At 58.8% G+C, this 17,675-nt stretch overlaps 2 protein-coding genes across 8 annotated transcripts in view; one reads left to right on the forward strand and one right to left on the reverse strand.

The window, feature by feature from the left end:
* Positions 1-7,379: 7,379 nt before the first annotated feature.
* Positions 7,380-13,053, forward strand: GALK1 (galactokinase 1). The gene is made up of 8 exons (XM_047707150.1): positions 7,380-7,602; positions 8,501-8,690; positions 9,158-9,277; positions 9,455-9,590; positions 9,715-9,896; positions 12,363-12,513; positions 12,608-12,770; positions 12,856-13,053. The coding sequence occupies exons 1-8, from the start codon at positions 7,438-7,440 to the stop codon at positions 12,925-12,927; spliced, it is 1,179 nt and encodes a 392-aa protein (XP_047563106.1). The 5' UTR covers positions 7,380-7,437; the 3' UTR covers positions 12,928-13,053.
* Positions 13,054-13,171: 118 nt separating this feature from the next.
* Positions 13,172-17,675, reverse strand: part of ITGB4 (integrin subunit beta 4) — a 29,873-nt gene continuing 25,369 nt past the window's right edge. For 2 of the 7 annotated variants that reach the window (XM_047707143.1, XM_047707144.1), the window contains exons 33-41: positions 16,857-17,075; positions 16,061-16,297; positions 15,763-15,921; positions 15,231-15,380; positions 14,439-14,627; positions 14,199-14,354; positions 13,951-14,115; positions 13,748-13,858; positions 13,172-13,631 (exon numbers count right to left, since the gene is read on the reverse strand). In XM_047707143.1, the coding sequence (XP_047563099.1) occupies positions 13,492-13,631; positions 13,748-13,858; positions 13,951-14,115; positions 14,199-14,354; positions 14,439-14,627; positions 15,231-15,380; positions 15,763-15,921; positions 16,061-16,297; positions 16,857-17,075 (1,526 nt within the window). In that variant the 3' untranslated portion in view covers positions 13,172-13,491. The remainder of the gene's footprint in view (positions 13,632-13,747; positions 13,859-13,950; positions 14,116-14,198; positions 14,355-14,438; positions 14,628-15,230; positions 15,381-15,762; positions 15,922-16,060; positions 16,298-16,856; positions 17,076-17,675) is intronic. The other 5 variants (XM_047707147.1, XM_047707146.1, XM_047707149.1 and 2 more) reach the window with 3 other exon arrangements.

Here is a 17,675-nt window from a genome sequence, read left to right on the forward strand (position 1 = left end):
GACGTCAAACCTGGCTGACTTCCAGAGATCTGCCCATACATAAGTCAACTGGTCCCTGTCGCCCTGCCAGAAAGGAAGGAGAGCAGTTGGGAGAGGCCAGCAAGAACCATCCTATGCCCCTTGCCAGGCCTCCCCAACCCCCTAGGGGCCTGACCAACGTCTCCAATGTCTCCAAATGTAGAGAAACAAACCCTGAGCCCACTGGCTGGACTGGAAATTTTAGTCTTTCCCACTCATTTCCTCAGTCATTCCTCAGGGGTCTTCCCTACTTGGCTCCTTGAAAGCACTGCCTCTTGCCTGGTGGGCATTGGGGCGGGGGTCTCTGGGTCACTTTCAGGTAGGGTAGTAGAGGGTAGGTGCAGTCCAGCTAGCTGCCTGCCATTGGGCTGGTGGGAGACTTGGGCTTGCCCTTTATTTCCTGCCAACGGGGCCATCCTGTGTTCAGGGCAACAGCTGAGGGCCAGAGATCAGAGGCTCAGGCCTGTGGCCAACCTCGCCTGCCATGGAGAAGGGCGAGGTGCACAGTTTTCACCACACCCATCTGCAGCTGTTGTCTCACTGGTGGTACTGTGGTCCACTGGGCATAAGAGCCTTGAGTCCCCACCCTGCACATCCGGTCCCCACCCCTACCTCTCCATCCCTTGGGTTGGGAGCACTTCATAGCAACCTTGCCAAGGCGATCACAGCCCATGTCCCACCATCAGTCCCACCCCAGGCACTGCGAGAACGCAGTTGGCTTGCCTTGCCTGGGCCCCACAGCCTCTTCCTTCCCTCAGCCCAATGGTAGTCGCACCTGCCCCTGTGGACATTCCTCAGGGATGTCCATCCGGCTGGGCCTGGCTTTTGGCCAGGAACTTCAGCACAAACAGCTGGCCTTCCAGCTGCCTTCCTGAAGCCAAGGTTAGGGGAAGGAAGGAAGAGCCAAGCCCCTGCCCAGGCTGCCGACCCAAATCCCAAACCACCCCCAGGAAGAAGGCTGAAAGTGCCCTCTTGGGCCAGATGGCTGGCCTTCTGGCTCCCTGAGCCCTTTGTCAGCACGTGTGGAGAATGAGTAAGGCTGTAGGCCGAGGTGGGTGCAGCTGGGACAGCTTTGAGTTTATACATAGAGGACTGTGCTGTAAGGCAGGACCAGAGCCTCTGTCCTCCCTCCTAGGGGTCCTTGTTCTCCATGGCTCTGCTAACGGCCCAGCAGCCCCTGGCAGTGAGGGGTCCCACTCAGACACCAACATTGTTCCAAACAGCATCATAGGACTTCTCTGTGATGTGCCCCCTGCCCTTTCTGGTTTCCTTGCCTGAGCATCCTGCCTGATGTTTGCCAGGGGCCAGGACTGTTGGCCAGGCACAACCAGGAGCAGCATTTCTTAAGCTTCTGCCCTGAGCAGAGGACCTTCCTTCTCCACCATCGCCTTTCCCCAGGGAGGAAGCTAAGAGTTCTGCAGTCACCTCCTCTACCAGGGAGGCAAGGGCAGGGGAGCTTTGGTGAGGCTGTGGTCCCTGAAGGGGCTATAAGGTTATTATACATGACTTGGAAAGGGCGCCAGCGTCTGGGGTCTTCTCCCCGGCGGCTGCCAGCTCTCGATCAGAAAGCTGTAGTTCTGGAATGCACATAGTGGAATAGAGGGTGGCCAGAAAAGGAGAAGCCCATCTCAGGCACCAGCAATACTACTGACAAGAAGGGCTCTGGGGTGCACCTGGGTGGCTCAGTGAGTTAAAGCCTCTGCCTTCGGCTCAGGTCATGATCTCAGGGTCCTGGGATCAAGCCCCACGTCAGGATCTCTGCTCGGCAGGGAGCCTGCCTCCCCCTCTTTTTCTGCCTGTCTCTCTACCTACTTGTGATCTCTCTCTGTCAAATAAATAAAATCTTAAACAAAAAAAAAAAGGGAGAAGGGCTCTGGGAAGGGAGGCTGGTGGGCTGCAAGCTTAGGGGGTTTTGGGTGGTGTTTTGCTGAGGGGTGTGTGAGGGACTGTGCACGTCCCCATGGAGGTGATACCCGGGCTCCATTAGCCCCCACTCCCCTGCTACTGTCTCTGTTAGACATGCTGGGCCTCAGGACCTTGCCCCACAAGCTCCTCACCACCTAGTACTGAGCCAAGAGCATCAGCAGAGGGGACAGGATGGATGGCGTTGGGTCCAAGGCCCAGGCATTATGGGCCTGACGGTCTTGCTACAGCCTGGAGCTCCCCTCCCTCCCCGGCCAATCTCAGTCCTCACGCCCACTGGCTATGGCCTGGAGGCCTGGACCAGCTGCAGCGCCCAGTATGAAGAGATGGCTGTGGCCCTAAGCTGTCCCCTGTATCCCGTGAGTCTGGATTTCTCCCTGACCATTGGCACGGTGGTCATCAGCCTAGAGGGCAGGAACTTCAAGGACACGGTGGGGGCATCAAATAAAGACAAGGCCTGGGGACGTCTAGGTGACTCATTCGGTGACGCCTCTGCTTTCGGCTCAGGTCGTGATTTCAGACTCATGGGATCGAGTCCTGCATTGGTCTCCTTGTTCAGCGTGAAGTCTGCTTCTCCCTCTGCCTGCTTCTCCCTCTGCCTGCTGCTCCCCCTGTTCGTGCTCTCTCTATCAAATAAATACATGTTTAAAAAAGAAAGAAAGAAAAGACAAAGCCTGAAGCTGGCCCCTCTTAGCAGGAGCATCTGAGGCCAGAGAGGGACAAGAAGCTCCCGATGCTCTGAAGGCCAGGCCTGAGCCTCGCTTGCTTTTGGAGTCATGCCTGGCAACCAGCAGAGGCTCCGGACGTGTTTGGTGACCAGCCCGGATGGCCCTGGCAGCCCCACGGCACAGCTGGCTGGATCTGCTCCTGGCACGGGGAGGGGGCAAAGAATCAGCCCAATTCCCAAGAGCTTTGGGTCCTGTCCTGGCTTCCGAATTGGGAGTGTTCCGTGTAGAAACTAGGGCTGCCGTGGTCTGAGAGAGCAGCTGCCTCCCTCCTCCCCCACAATCCCTTACTTCAATCTGAGCTTTATGTCTTCACACCTTACTGTGCGGAAGCTGCAGCTGGTTAGGATGTTTGGGGACGGGTGGTGGCTGAGAGGACAGGCTCAGGGGCAGCTGGGCTCAGGTTCAAGACCCGGCTCTCCCATTGGGATGAGTTCCTTCACCCATCTGTGCTCCCCTATCTGTAAAAGTGGGAATAAAAACAGTTACTACCTAATAAGCTTGTAAGGATTTAATGAAATAATCTGTGCAAAGTCTGGTGACCAAAAATATTTGACAATAGAAGTCAAGGGCACTGACCAATCAGAGCACAGCCTGGTAGTAAACAACCAGCGCCACTGCCGGGGCTCTGATACCGGGCTTTGATCACAAGGTCTGATACCAGGGCTGACCACAAAGCTCGAGGTTAGTAGTATCAATATTACAGAAGTGTTTATCATTAATATTGCTGAAGGGCAAAGGGGTTCCAAATCAGGAGACAGGTCAACCCTCTGGGAACAATCACAAAAAGAAGCTCCCAGAATGAATGAGAGGGTGGGCCATCTGCATTTTCAGAGACAATGTCTGTAGATATTAGAGTGGGAGACGTGGACCTAAGTCCCATCAGGGAACCAGGCTGTCATTGCAACCGAGGAACCAGAGCGGCAGGGAGCCCAGAGACCTCAGTCGCATGAAAAACTGGGTCTATCAGGGAGGACCCACCGATGAAGAAGTGGCAGTGAAGACAGCCACGGACTGCAGCAAGGCAGAGGCATCTCCAGAGGGCCTGTCCTCAGTCAGGAGCCAGTTGTCGCTATGGCCTGGACCGATGTGTGTTAGCGACTTCTAGGCCTGCCTCAGCCACTGGGCTTCTGGCTGGCATGCTTCGGCTCCCATCACTGACAGTATATCCCCATGGTGGGAATCACTGGGAATTCTATCATGATGCCTCAGTCCTGCGAGACAGCTGCCTCTGGCTGTGCTGATCCTGGGGAGTTTTCAGCTAGCAGAGCAGAGGACAGACTTTGGCTGGGGATACAGTGTCCCCAGGAAGGTGCCACCTCCCCTGCAGTGCTGTCACATCTGGCCGGGAAAATGGGAGGGAGAGTGAAAAGTCAGGGGCAGACTTCCTTCTGAACAGATTTCATGTAACATGCTAGATGGGACTCAAAAACTGAGAGTAAACACATCTTCCAAATGAAAATCAATGTTTCAGAGTTCATCGGCGAGCAAACAGGAGCACTGACCCTCAGTTAAAGCCAAGTTCTCCGAGAACAACCAAAACAATACAAATAACGAACCTTGGGCAAATGGATGTATTTTCAACCAAACTGAAACAACGGAAATAAAAAAGGGTATAGGCCTCAGGGATTAGGAGCCTTCCTCCCGCTCCCTCACTCAGATAGCGCTTTCCTCCTGCAGAGCCCTTAGCCAGAGGGGGCCAGATTGTGTCTTCCTCTCCCAGAGAGCACCAGCACCTTTTATCTTTTATCTGGCCAATTGCACAGGACAGTCCATGATATCTGTTGAATTAATGGATGACTGATGATAACAGCAAACGTTTATTCTGTGCTTACTAAGTGCCAGGTGCTGGGCTCGGCCCTCTTTGAAGATAAGCTCATTGGGTTCTTCTACCACGGCAATCACTAGCCCCATTTCACAGGTGAGAGACTGAGGCTCAGAGAGGTGCCGTCATCTGCCTGAAATCACACAAATCTCAGATCACACAGATAGAGATTCGGGCAGAGATCTGGGAGGAGAACTGTGAGACGTCAAAGCTCAGGCGGGTAAAGGATTCACAGAGGAGTTGCTTTCACAGAGAAGGAGTGCAGACGACGCTTCTCCGAGAGTGGTGCCCCCTGGAAGGCGTGGTTTGTGCGTTGAATCCCACTTCAACCAGCCTCAAGGGCCACTGATCGTTTGGTTTTGTTTTGCCTGTGCCAAAAAATGCTTTACTGAGTGCTCAAAAGAAGCAGGCCATCAGATGAAATTTGGAATCGTCGTATTTCCCAAAGGTTTTTTTTTTTTCTTTTAAGTTAAGATTTATTTATTTTATAGAGAGTAAGAGAGAGAGCACACAGGCAAGCGGTAGAGGGGCAGAGGGAGAGGGAGAGAATCTCAAGCGGATTTCCCGCTGGGCATGGAGCCTGACCCAGAGCACCATCTCACAACCCTGAGATCATGACCTTAGCTGAAATCAAGAGGCGTTTAACTGACTGCGCCACCCAGGTGCCCCCCCCCACACAAAATTTTTTTTAAAGATTTCATCTATTTATTTATTTGACAGGCAGAGATCACAAGTAGGCAGAGAGGCAGGCAGAGAGAGAGGAAGGGAAGCAGGCTCGCCACTGAGCGGAGAGCCAGATGCGGGGCTCGATCCCAGGACCCTGGGATCATGACCTGAGCCGAAGGCAGAGGCTTTAACCCACTGAGCTACCCAGGCGCCCCCAAAAAAGTTTTTAAAAACAGTTTTGAGGGGGCGCCTGGGTGGCTCAGTGGGTTAAGGCCTCTGCCTTAAAATGAATAGATAAAATCTTTAAAAAAATCTTATTTATTTGAGAGAGATTGAGAGTGAGAAAACACAGAGAGGAGAGGGTCAGAGGGAGAAGCAGACTCCCTGTTGAGCAGGGAGCCTGATGCAGGACCTGATCCTGGGGTTCTGGGGATCATGACCTGAGGCAGAAGGCAGTGGCTTAACCACTGAGCCACCCAGGCGCCCTATTATTATTATTATTATTATTAATTTATTTTTAAAGGTTTTATTTGACACAGAGATAGAGAACACAAGTAGGCAGAGCAGCAGACAGGGGGAGAGGGTCCCAGGTACCCCTATTATTATTTTTTCAAGATTTTATTTATTTGACAGAGAGTGCGCAAGTGAGGGGGAGGGGCAAAGGGAGAAGGAGAAGCAGACTCCCTGCTGAGCCGGGAAGTCTGCTCCAGGGGCTGGATCCCAGGATGCCAGGATCCTGACCTGAGCAGAAGGCATATGCTTAACAACAGAGCCACCCAGGCGCCCCGTCTTTTCATTTTCTTGATGCTGCCCCCTGAGGCACAAAAGTATTTAATTTTGATGAAGTGCAGCTTATCTATTTTCCTATTGTCTCTTGTGCTTTGGGTGTCACATCTAAAAAGCCCCTGACTAAGCCGGAGTCACAAAGATTTACCCCCATGTTTATTTCAGAAGTCTTCAGAGCTGCATTTTTTTAAACTGAAGCGTAAGTCACGTATAGTATTACATGAGTTTCAGGCACAGGATATAAAGATTCAACAATTCTATGCACTACTGGTGCTCATCACGGTAAGAGTATCAGTGCTGCATTTTGGGCAAACCCCTGGGCAGATCCCAAGCTCTATCCCTGGCCACAACTCTCCGCAAAGCCCCCACTCTCGTCCCAAACAGGCTGCTAACATTTCAGCGTTTCTGCCCCGAGGCTTCATATCGGAGCAACCGGGGACCCGTGTCCAGGTGGGGGATGGGACCCGCTTAAAGGTTCAGGATGCAGGCTGGTGAAAGAGGAAGTGGCGAGTGTCAGCCTCCGCATCCCAGGCTCAGGACTGAGGAAGCACCTGCTGAGGCCAACAATCCCGCCCCAGGGGGGCTGCTGCCGTCCGTCCTTCCGGGAGAGGCTGGCCACTGCCACCCTCCTTCAGTCTTCCACTGCTAACAGCTATCCCGGCGGGGCCAGTCTAGAAAAGGGGCCTGTAGAAAGAGACTCCCTGGTCACCACCAAACTTGGCTTTTTTTTTTTTTTTTTTTTTTTTAATAAATGTTTTCCTTCACTTTGTTCTCTCTCTCTTTTTTTTTTTTAAGATTTTATTTATTTATTTATTTGTCAGAGAGAGAGAGAGAGAGCACAGGCAGGCAGAATGGCAGCAGAGGCAGAAGGAGAAGCAGGTTCCCTGCTGAGCAAGGAACCCGATGAGGGACTCGATCCCAGGACGCTGGGATCATGACCTGAGCCAAAGGCAGCCACTTAACCAACTGAGCCACTCAGGTGTCCCCAAACTTGGCTTTCTTGATCTCAATTTACACCGCGTGCTAGGCCCCTTTCGGAGACTCATGATCAGGGTCTGACGCCCTCGCACAGAGGCAGGACTCTAGGACCTAGGAGAGCCCTTTGGGAAACTCAGGTCCGCTGGACGCGGGCTCCCCAGCTCAGGCTGTGGGTGGACGGACCGGCCGGTGTGGGGAGCACAGAACGCGGCGCCAGGGTCGGGGAAGGGCAGCCCAGATCTTCCAGTCCAGGCAAAACCGCTCTACTGGGCACCCGCCGGTCTTTCGCAAAGTCCGCCGCCTTCCCAGTGGGGGCGTCGGGGGGGGGGACGCGGCCGAGCGCGCCCAGCAGGTGGCTGGGGGCGGAAGGCGGGGCGGAGCGGGGCGGGCTCGGCGGGGGCGGGAGGAGCCCCGGGTGGGGGCGGGGGGCGCGTACAGGAATGCGCACCGCCCCCGCGCCCGCCGCTCCGCCCCGAGCATCCCGCGCCGACCCGGCCTCGCTGCAGGGCAGGCGTCATGGCCGCTTCGAGACAGCCCCAGGCTGCGGAGCTGCTGGACGAGGCCCGCAGAGCTTTCCGGGAGGAGTTCGGGGCCGAGCCCGAGCTGGCGGTGTCGGCGCCCGGCCGGGTCAACCTGATCGGGGAGCACACGGACTACAACCAGGGCCTGGTGCTGCCCATGGTGAGGGGTCGGGAGGGGAGCCCCGAGCCTCCCCCGAGGCAGGGCAGGCCTGCGGCGCGCGGGGAGGTGCCTAGTCCCTGCGTGGATGTTGGGCGGCCGCACCGAACTTTAGCCATCCTCTCCGGAGTTTGGGGGACGAGCACATGGGAGAGACCCGGGGATGGGGTATTTCCCACGTGGGAAGGGAGGAAGCGGGGGATCCGCGAGGAAGTAAGCTAGGAGGGGGTGTGCCGACGCCTCGTCGCTCTAGCCTGCCCTCTGTAGACTGACGATCCTCGCCATCAATCTGGGAGCCACCTCAACTTGGGCCCCGACGGAGCATGCGGAAGGGGACGCTTCGGGCACTGTCTTCCAGGGACCCCGACTGCAGACTTGAGGAAGCTAGTCCTAGAGCTCCCGGCCCAGCCGCTTCAGTTTACAGAGGAGGAAACTGAGGCCCAGAGAGGGCTAGTGATTTGCTCAAGGTCACAGAGCTGGTTCTTCCTGGGGCAGCGATTAGAGCTGGGGCCCTTTCCACCTGGTGCAGCTTGGCAAGTGAGTGGGTTCCGCGCACCTGAGACCACTCCGCGACGGCGAGGCATCAGCTGGAGCGCCTCTGACTCTCTTTGCCTTCCGAGCTCTCCTCCCCCTCGCCCCATAGCTGGGAGCCGGTGTTCAGGGCAGAGTCCAGGACTGCACGTCTGCTGCACCTGCCCTACCTCTGAAGACACAGAGGCAGGACCCAAGCCCCCAGGGCCAACTCAGCACTCTGGTTCTTCCCCGAAACACCCCCCATTCCTTTCCTGTTGAGCCTCCAAGGGACTGAAACCTCTCATTCTTCAGAGCTTTAGTAGGGGAGGGAGCCTCCTTCACTGGTCAGCAGGCAGAAGCTTTACATACTCCCTGTCTCTCCCGCCAGGCGCTGGAGCTTGTGACTGTGCTGGTGGGCAGCCCCCGGGCGGATGGCCTTGTCTCCCTCCTCACCACCTCGGAGGATGCTGATGAACCCCGGAGGCTGCAGTTTCCGCTGCCCACAGCCCAGCGGTCACTGGAGCCCGGAACCCCCCGCTGGGCCAACTATGTCAAGGGAGTGATTCAGCACTACCCAGGTATGGGGCTGAGGCCAGGGTCAAGTTCACACTAGTGCTAGGAGCACCACCTCTCAGCTACAAAGCTCCTTAGCTCATCTAGTCCACCCCCGGGTAGCTTGCAGGAGGAGAGTATCCCCATTGTACAGATGATGAGACTGATGCCCAGAGAGGTTCCAGAACTTTCCCTGAACTGCCCATTAGATAATGGGAGGAGCCAGGATTCAAACCCCTAGCCCGTTGGCCTCCAGAGCCCTAAACCAGGAGGAGAGCTAGGAAGACTGTGTGCCAGGTACCTCAGCTGCTGGTTAAGTAGCTTACCTTAGGAGGGTAGGATGAAGGGTGCTGGGCCCAAGGTGGCCTCTGACAATTGAGACCTATCCCTGGAAGCAGCTTTCAGGCTGTCGCCTCCCTTCATGCCAAAATACATGCCCTTTGCGGGCCTGTCCTCCCAGATGGCCCATCTCACCACCACCTGTTCTTTCCAGCTGCTCCCCTCCCTGGCTTCAGCGCAGTGGTGGTCAGCTCTGTGCCCCTGGGGGGTGGGCTGTCCAGCTCCGCGTCCCTGGAAGTGGCCACGTACACCTTCCTGCAGCAGCTCTGCCCAGGTACTTCCTAGACCCCAGCCCCCGATCCAGCCCTCCTCTGCTTGTCAGAGCTCCCCTCTGCTGTGGCTTCGGGAAGGGGGTGGGGAACCTCCCTGGAGTGTCACTGGAACTCCCATGGCTCCCACCCCACACACCCCCTCCTGGGCCCCAGCCTCCCCATGTCACCCTGTGCCACAGACTCGGGGTCCATAGCTGCCCGGGCTCAGGTGTGTCAGCGGGCCGAGCACAGCTTCGCAGGGGTGCCCTGTGGCATCATGGACCAGCTCATCGCACTGCTGGGGCAGAAAGGCCACGCGCTGCTCATTGACTGCAGGTCAGGGGCTTGCCTTGTACCCCCCCACCATCATCTGGAGCTTCTGGGTGGAGCATGGCCCCCTGGCTGGTGTGGCACATGGACCCTCGGGCTTGTCCTCTTCCTCACTCCAACTCAATGCCAGGTCCCTGGAGACAAGCCTGGTGCCGCTGTCAGAACCCAAGCTGGCCGTGCTCATCACCAACTCCAATGTCCGCCACTCCCTGGGCTCCAGCGAGTATCCGCTGCGGCGGCAGCAGTGTGAAGAGGTGGCCCGTGCGCTGGGCAAGGAGAGCCTTCGGGAGGTGCGGCTGGAGGAGCTAGAGGGTGAGAGCTGGCTGGGGGCCCTGCGGGGCTGCCAGGCCCTCCGTGTAGCCTTGACCCTGCCATGTACCCCTCATCTCCAGGGACCTCCGCTGCACTCTGCCTGCTCCCCCAACCTTGTAGACCCTCCAACCTCAGCAGGGCTGCTTGAAATCTTCATATTGTTTTCTCCTTTTTTTTTTTTTTTAAGATTTTATTTATTTATTTGACAGATCATAAGTAGGCAGAGAGGCAGGCAGAGGGGCAGGGGGCGCAGGCTCCTTGCTGAGCAGAGAGCCCAATGCGGGTCTTGATCCTAGGATCCCAGGATCATGATCTGAGCCAAAGGCAGACACTTAACGACTGAGCCATCCAGGCGCCCTGTTTCTCTTTTTCTAACGTTATCTGAGAACCCTTACCTGGGCCGGCAGAGGCACGTCATCAGCAGGGCCTGTGAAAGCTATAGACAAGTTCAGCGCGCAGGTGTGCTGTAACATGACCATTTGCCGACGATTGCACATGACGCTGTGACGATCAGTTTCATACACAAGTGTCTCCGTGTTCTCGGTATTTTCTTAGGATTGGATTCAGAGGAGTAGGATTGCAAAGTCCAAAGGTGCACGTATCTGAAAGGTTCCTGGTACATGTGGCCGGGAAGATAGTATATTTGATAGTTTGAAGCTCAGGTCAATATCCCCTTGTTCTGCCGTACCCTGTGGAGCAGAGGCTGTTACTACTCTGCGTGTTTTGGATGAGGCAGTGCTGAGTCTCGAATCGGGCAGCTCAGCCCCCAGTCTGTACTCCGCTGCGGGCCAGGCTGCTGGCCTCGGGAACCGCGCCCTCCCTGGCAGGGTGCAGGTGCCCATTGCCGGGATGCTGGCCAGCCCTGTGGGACTGTCTTGTCCTTCTCCTTGGTGAACTGTCCCATTCAGAACTGCCCCGTCTGCTCATTGAAGGCGACCTTGATGGAGGTTTTCATGCTGGAACACTTTGGGCGTCCCTCCTCTCCACTGCACACCTTCCCCACCACTCGTGTGTGTGTGTGGCCGGGGGGGGGGGGGTCTTCCCTCCCTGGGGACCGCAATGCTGCCCTGCCTTCTCCAGAGTCCTGTGTGGAAAGGCCTCCTTTGCCTCGTTCCTGTGCCCTGCCTGGCTCCTCTCCTGCTTGGAAACACGGCCAGTTCTCTTCTCTTTGAAAATTGAACCTCTTTCCTGTGCCGTCTTGGTGGGAGACTTAATGCTTATGGCCCATTTTGTTGTCTATGTTCACTTCTCAGTCCTCTCAGCCGCTGCCGCTGCCACCTGGGATTGGGGCCTGTAGTCCGTTGCTCCCCCGGCTGGAGCCTCCCCCCATTTCCACCTCTGGTTCTGGAGCCTCCACCTGATTCCCAGTGGAGCTCTGTATCCTTCCTCCCCGAGAGGCTTCCCCTGCTGACTTCCCCTTGCTGGTTATTTCTCACCCTTGTCACTCCTATGTGAGACCTCGGTCTCCTCTGTGTCCTTATGTCCCCCTCCCATTCTCCTCTCCCATCTCTGTCCCTTCCATGCCTTCCTCCCCCCCACACCATGGCTTTCTGAGTATTTAGCAGCTCCTGGTGCCTGGGTCTCCCAGCTCGGGCTCTCTGCCCAAGGTGGTCGCTTTGGTCACCTACTTCAACGCCAAACCCTTGCCTGCTCCCGAACCGCCGTGGCCCTCAATTCAGCAGCAAAGCCTCTGGCATTCAGAGCTGCCCCTACCGAATCGGCTGGCTCTCCCCACCTCGGCATGAACTGGGGAGGACAGTCCGATGCCAGTGTGCCCTGTGGCTTGATGTGTGCCTGGGCTGCACCCCGGCTCTGGGGCCCCAGCCTCTCCAGTGGAGGCTCCACTGGTGCTCCAGCGTGAACGGCAGCAGGAGGACTTCTCCCGCTTGCACTACCGTGGGCTCCGGGAGGCAGCCGTGTGTTGCCCCTCACCTTGGAAGCATCAAGGGTCTGGGGCTTCTCCTGCTGTTTACTGAGCACCCACTGTGTACCAGGCCCCCTGCTGGGAGGGGGGGCTCTCTGTGGGTTCTCTCAATGTTTGCTGCACCCCAAGTGATTTTTTTTTTAAGATTTTATTTATTTATTTGACAGACGGAGATCACAAGTAGGCAGAGAGGCAGGCAGAGAGAGAGGAGGAAGCAGGCTCCCTGCTGAACAGAGAGCCTGATGCGGGGCTCGATCCCAGAACTCTGGGATCATGACCTGAGCCAAAGGCAGAGGCTTTAACCCACTGAGCCACCCAGGCCCCAACCCCCCGTAACATTTTATAGTTGGGGGCCGGGGAGGCTCCGAACCTGAGTCACCAACACAAGGTTCTGGGCACAACTTTGTCCGAATGAGGTCTCCCAACTCTCAGCCCTTCCCCAGCCTCCCACCCCCAGGCCACCGCCTGGCGCCCCAATCCCCACATCGGTAGGGGCCCAGAGGTGGTGGGTGGCAGGTCCGCTGACCCCATTCCCTCCCCAGCTGGCAGAGACCTGGTGAGCAAGGAAGGCTTCCGGCGTGCACGGCACGTGGTCGGTGAGATTCGGCGCACGGCCCAGGCGGCGGCCGCCCTGAGCCGTGGGGACTACCGAGCCTTTGGCCGCCTCATGGTGGAGAGCCACCACTCGCTCAGGTGAGGACCCTGGAGTGCCCAAATAGCCCAGGGTGAGGCTAAGCCCTGGGACGGGGCTGTGCTAGGCCCTCCCTGTCCTCCGTCCTCTCCGCAGAGATGACTATGAGGTGAGCTGTCCTGAGCTGGATCAGCTCGTCGAGGCTGCGCTGTCTGCACCCGGGGTTTACGGCAGCCGCATGACTGGCGGTGGCTTTGGCGGCTGCACTGTGACCTTGCTGGAGGCTTCCTCCACCTCCCAAGCCATGCAGCACATACAGGTGGGCGGGCACCAGCACGCAGGGGTAGGAGGGGTGGGTTCCCAGGGCCATGCCGTGCTGAGACCCCCACCTGCCTCTCCCGCAGGAGCAGTATGCTGGCACCGCCACCTTCTACCTCTCTCAGGCAGCCGATGGCGCCAAGGTGCTGCGCTGGTGAGGCATTCCCCGGGGACGGCACCCGGTGGGCATGGGGCCTGCCAGGCAGCAAGGCACAAAGCGCCAGGCCCCGGCCGCCTGCCCTCTGCATCTGGGTGCTCAATAAATTTGTGCCTCCCACCACTGACCCGCCTGCCTGCCTCTAGAGGTGGGCGTGTGCTTGGGTATCCAAGGAGCCCTGTCAGAAGCGCTCCCCCCGCGCTGTGCAGGCATTCCCTGCGAGAACGGACTGGGCAGGGCCAATCGGTAGCAAAATCTTTTATTAAGCGTGGAACAAAGCAGGGGCCTTGTCATGCTGGTTCCAGCTCTTTGGTTACGTGCAAATGGGCTTGGGCCTGGGGTAGGGGCATTGCTGCCAGAAGGGCCTACTGGGACCTCTGCACCCTTTATTCCTCCCAGAGGACACCTTCTGTCCTCCGTAGCCAGAGGCACTGGCCCTGTGGTCAGCATTTGGGTGTGCTGGGCCGCGAGGGGTCCACGGGTGGAGGAGCCAAGCCAGAGCCAGGGATAGGAGGTGGGGTGGGGGCCCAGGTTCCCGCACACAGGTGGGTAAGGGTTGGGGGGCTCAGGTCTGGAAGAACTGTTGGTCCACCTGGGTGCTGAGCGTTCCACTGGTGGTCAGCGTCCGGCTCACAAACTCCTGGGTCACGTGGCGGGTAAGGGAGCCACCTGCTTCCAGGCGTTGGGTCCCTAGGCTCAGTCCATCTGCAGGGGAGGACGCACTGAAGGACTCTGCCTGGGGCCCTGCCTCTCCTGCTCTGTGAGCTCTGTATCTCCCACTTCCCCGCAAAGAGAGCTGGATCCCCTGCCCAGTAACTTACCCAGTAGGAAGGGCTCGGTGGTACTGGTGTGGGTGGTGGTGATGCCACTGTACTCGCCTGGCAGTGAGTGTTGGAAGAGCCCAGCATGGCTGCCCAGTTGTGGGAAAGGGCCTGGCATGGGCAGATGGGCCAGGCAGAGATGAGGCCAAGAGAAGAGGTGGCCAGAGAAAGGGCAGGGGCTAAGAAGGGCTGAGGCACTCTACCTCCATCCTGGGACTCAATGGTGATGATGCCCTCACGCTCTGGCCCGTAACCTTCGGTGGTCTTGGCCTGCACCTTGAACTTATAGGGCACGTTCTCGCTGAGGCCTGGCACGGTCAGCCGGCTCTCAGGGCTGTCACCATCCACCAGGAACGTGGTGGCTGGCTCTGGACAGGGAAGATGACTTAAGCCTCTGCAGCTCTCTCTCCATCCCTCCCCTGGCCACCCCTGACCTGGGGGCAGGCAGCACCTCCTCCGTGGGCCATCTCGCAGGTCACCAGGTAGCCAAGGATATTCCCATCGGGCCTGCGTGGCCGCTCCCAGCTCAACTGCAGCGAGTCTGGGCTCAGGGCAGTAAACACCAGTGGGCCCGGGGCACTAGGTGTGCTCAAAGTGAAGGTGGAGCCTGGACATAGCAGAGCAAGGATGTCAGTGTCTGTGTCCATAGGAGACCTCATGGGGGCAGCCACACGGTGGGGAGGCAGCTCACCTGGCAGGGGGCAGAGTGGACTCTGGGGGTGCACCTGTGACTCAATGGTGATGACACCCTCGCGCTCTGGGCCCCAACCTTCCTGGCTCTGGGCCCGCACACGGAACACATAGGAATGGTTGGGCAGAAGGTCTTCCACCACCACTGACGTCTGGCTGGGGTTGGGGATGTTTAGGTGATATAGCTCTCCTGCGGGTAGGGTGGGAGACAGGGGAGCAGTATTATTCCCACCCCCGGCCTGATCCCACACCTTCCCTAGGCTGCTGCCAAGATCTAGTCATCACTCACCCAGGATTAGCTGTGGTTTGGGGGCAGGTGGGATCAGCCTGGTATGGTATGGTTGGTTGTTTAGGTTGTACACTATACAAGGGATGAGTGCCGTCTAAAATTCCACTATGTTTTGGCTGTTGATGGGCCCCAGCCCATCATGCTGCCGTGATTTTGTCTTCCAGGGAAGCCCCACTTCCCACCTCCCATGCCAGCAGAGGCTCTAGGTCCCCTAGGCCAGTGAAGCCTTGTTAGGCAAAATCTAGCAGAGGGAATAACCTGGAGAGAGGCCCAGGGAGGTGGATAAGAACTCTGGAGAGAGGAGGCCATGAAGGGCAGTGAGGAGCATGGAAGAGAGAGACTCTCTCCGAAAGTCTGGTGGGGATCATTAGCGTTTGAGGGACTTGGAGGGATTCCTATCCAGCCGGATGCTCCTGAGTGTCCCGACCCTGAGCCGAGCCCGGCAAGACATCATCCCCGGCAAGACATCATCCCCGCAGCCCGCCAACAACAGCTGTGCCTCACCGCCGCTCAGCAGCTGGTACTCCACGCTGTAACCCTGCAGAACCTGCTCGCACTGTGGCTCCTGCCAGCTCACTTTCAGAGATGTGGGTCCCAGGGCCGAGAACACCAGGCGGGTGGGTGTGTTGGGCACACCGGCAGCCAAGCGGGGGTCTGAAGACGGGAGGCCACAGTCAGTTTGTGGCGGGACCTCTGTCCCCTGACCTTCCTGAGCTGTCAGGTCTCTGCTCAGCACTGGCCTGCCAGCTCGCTCACCCTGCCACACCCTGGCCAGGCCACCCAGCCCCTCCTGCCCATCTCAGAGTGGCTGTGGGCTCGAGGGTGAGCATCGTGAGATGGCCCTCCCCCACTGGCCTGGCGCCTCTCCTCCCCCAGCCCAGCGCCCCTGGAAGGACAGAGGCTGAATGAGGCATCAGCACTGATGGGGATGGAATGGAGGGTGAGATGCTGGGTCTGGGCTCAGCTGCAATGACCAGATGGATGACAGATGGAGCAGGACAGCTGTGGAGACACGGGATGGCCACCCCTGTACTACCTGGGTCCCGGAAGGGCGCTGCTGGCTGCCCAGCCAGGATTATAGTGTCCCGTGAGTCCCCAGAGGGAGGGAACCCCTTCATCTGAGCCCGACTCAGGGGGCCCAGGGCCCAGGACAGCGGAAGCCTGCTCCTCCCCTCTTCCCAGATGGGAGGGAGGCCTGCGGCAGGACAAAACAAGAGTGAGCGCGAGGGAAGGGTATGTTGGACGACGGGCGGCGGGAACAGAACCCCGAGCCTGCTGGAGCTGGAAGAGAGGACGGGTCCGGGGGAGACGCAGGGCTGGTGGCAGACACTCACTGTGGGAGGAGACGGAGGAGAGGGTAGAGTAGTCTCTGGGCAGCGTGGCGGAGTGGGAGTGCTCTGTGCGGGTCAGCGAGTGGTAGTCACGCGTGAGGGTGGAGGAGGTACTCAGCACCCGGTGGGACAGGTGTGGGCTCAGGTGGGTGCCGTAGGCAGTGTTGGCCACAGTCATCCTGTGCAGGGAGTTGGCACTGCCCGGGAAGGCAAACTCCATCCGCCCGTTCACCAGGTGCTCTGCAGAAGGAGAGCAGGGTCACGGAGACAGAACTGTACCGACCCAGAGCCCGGTGGGGCAGGCTGTCGCCCTGGGAATTCCTAGGATTACCTATGGGGGGGTGGTGGCATAAAGAAACCCAGCCTTCCTTGGCCACCAGGGACAGAAGGTCTGTGTTCCTGGTGGGGTCCCAAGGGCCACACAGGCTTCTGCAGCCCATGTTCTGGTGCTCAGGATGCCGGTGTGGATAGTCTGAGGGTCGCTGAGACCTTGCAGTTAGCCCTGCCTTGGTGGGGGCGTGTGTGGCAAATGTCTGCCCTGGGTCCCTTCAGGCCTCTGAGGGTACTACAGCCTGTCCCCTAGACACAACAGACTTCTGAAGTTGTACACTCCTGCAGGCAGTCCTGCTTTGAGGACAGCCAAATGCCTGCCCTGGGGGTCGTCCTGGCACAGTGGCACCTTCCCAGGCCAGCGGGGAGCCTTCCTGGGCAGCCTGGCCACAGGGGGCTCGGGCCGGGCCCAGGCAGCCAACGAGCCTAGCTGGGTGCGGGGTCGGGGCAGGCAGGGCAAGCCCGTCACCTCCAGGAGGCCTGGGTGTGGCGCCACGGGCTAGGCCGCCACCCTCCCCGCCCGTGCCCGCCTCCGCGCGGTCGTCGGTGGGGCCGCCGGGCGGCTCGCCGTCGGAGGAGCGCCCGCTGCTGGCCGACAGGCGCGGGATGAGCTCCGGGGGCAGCCGCCACGTGATGCGCCGCAGGTCCAGCTCCTCCCCCAGCAGGGGCTCGAACTTCCAGCCGCCGCCTTGGGAACAACGAAGGGCCGCGTTGGCACCGCCGGCGGCTGCAGGCGGCTGCGGGAGGGGGCGCGGCGGGGCGGAGACCAGCGACGTGAGCCGGTCCTCGGGCTCTCCGGAATCCGAGTGTGCGGGAGGGGCGCGGGTGGTCGCGCAGCAGGCGATGGCCGGGACCCTCGGCCCCTGAGGCGGAAGAGGAGCCCTTCCGTGGGAGCCGGGGCAGCCGGGGCAGCCGGGGCTGCGGCTGGTGAGGCAAGACGCACCCCCCGGGGTGGCGCTGGCTCTGTCAGCTCTGTCCCCTTATCTGTGGACTGGAGAGAGTAACCTCTCCCCTGCCTGCCTCCCAGGGACAGTTCCAGAAGCCACAGAGTGCGTCCCAGGTAGAGTTAGGCCCTGAGTTTGGGCACCTGATTCATACCTGCTGTGCTTTCTCACAGCCTCAAAATCCCCATAACCTTTGGGCTTGGGTTCCTTAAGCCCAAGCTCAACCCTGCCAGGGCAAGGATGGAAGAGAGTAGGACTCCAGAGGACTGTGACTCCTGGCATGGTCTGACTGGGGTCCTGCTCTACAGATCAGAGCACCGGCACAGAGAGACTGAGTAGTTCAT

Source organism: Lutra lutra, chromosome 16, assembly GCF_902655055.1.
Source record: "Lutra lutra chromosome 16, mLutLut1.2, whole genome shotgun sequence".
NCBI classification, from domain to species: domain Eukaryota; kingdom Metazoa; phylum Chordata; class Mammalia; order Carnivora; family Mustelidae; genus Lutra; species Lutra lutra.

Coding starts and splice junctions, on each gene's coding strand:
- GALK1 (XM_047707150.1), top strand. CDS start 7,438: ATGGCCGCTTCGAGACAGCCCCAGGCTGCGGAGCTGCTGGACGAGGCC. Junction 9,591..9,714: donor GCGCTGCTCATTGACTGCAG/GTCAGGGGCTTG, acceptor ACTCAATGCCAG/GTCCCTGGAGACAAGCCTGG. Junction 12,514..12,607: donor GAGAGCCACCACTCGCTCAG/GTGAGGACCCTG, acceptor TCCTCTCCGCAG/AGATGACTATGAGGTGAGCT.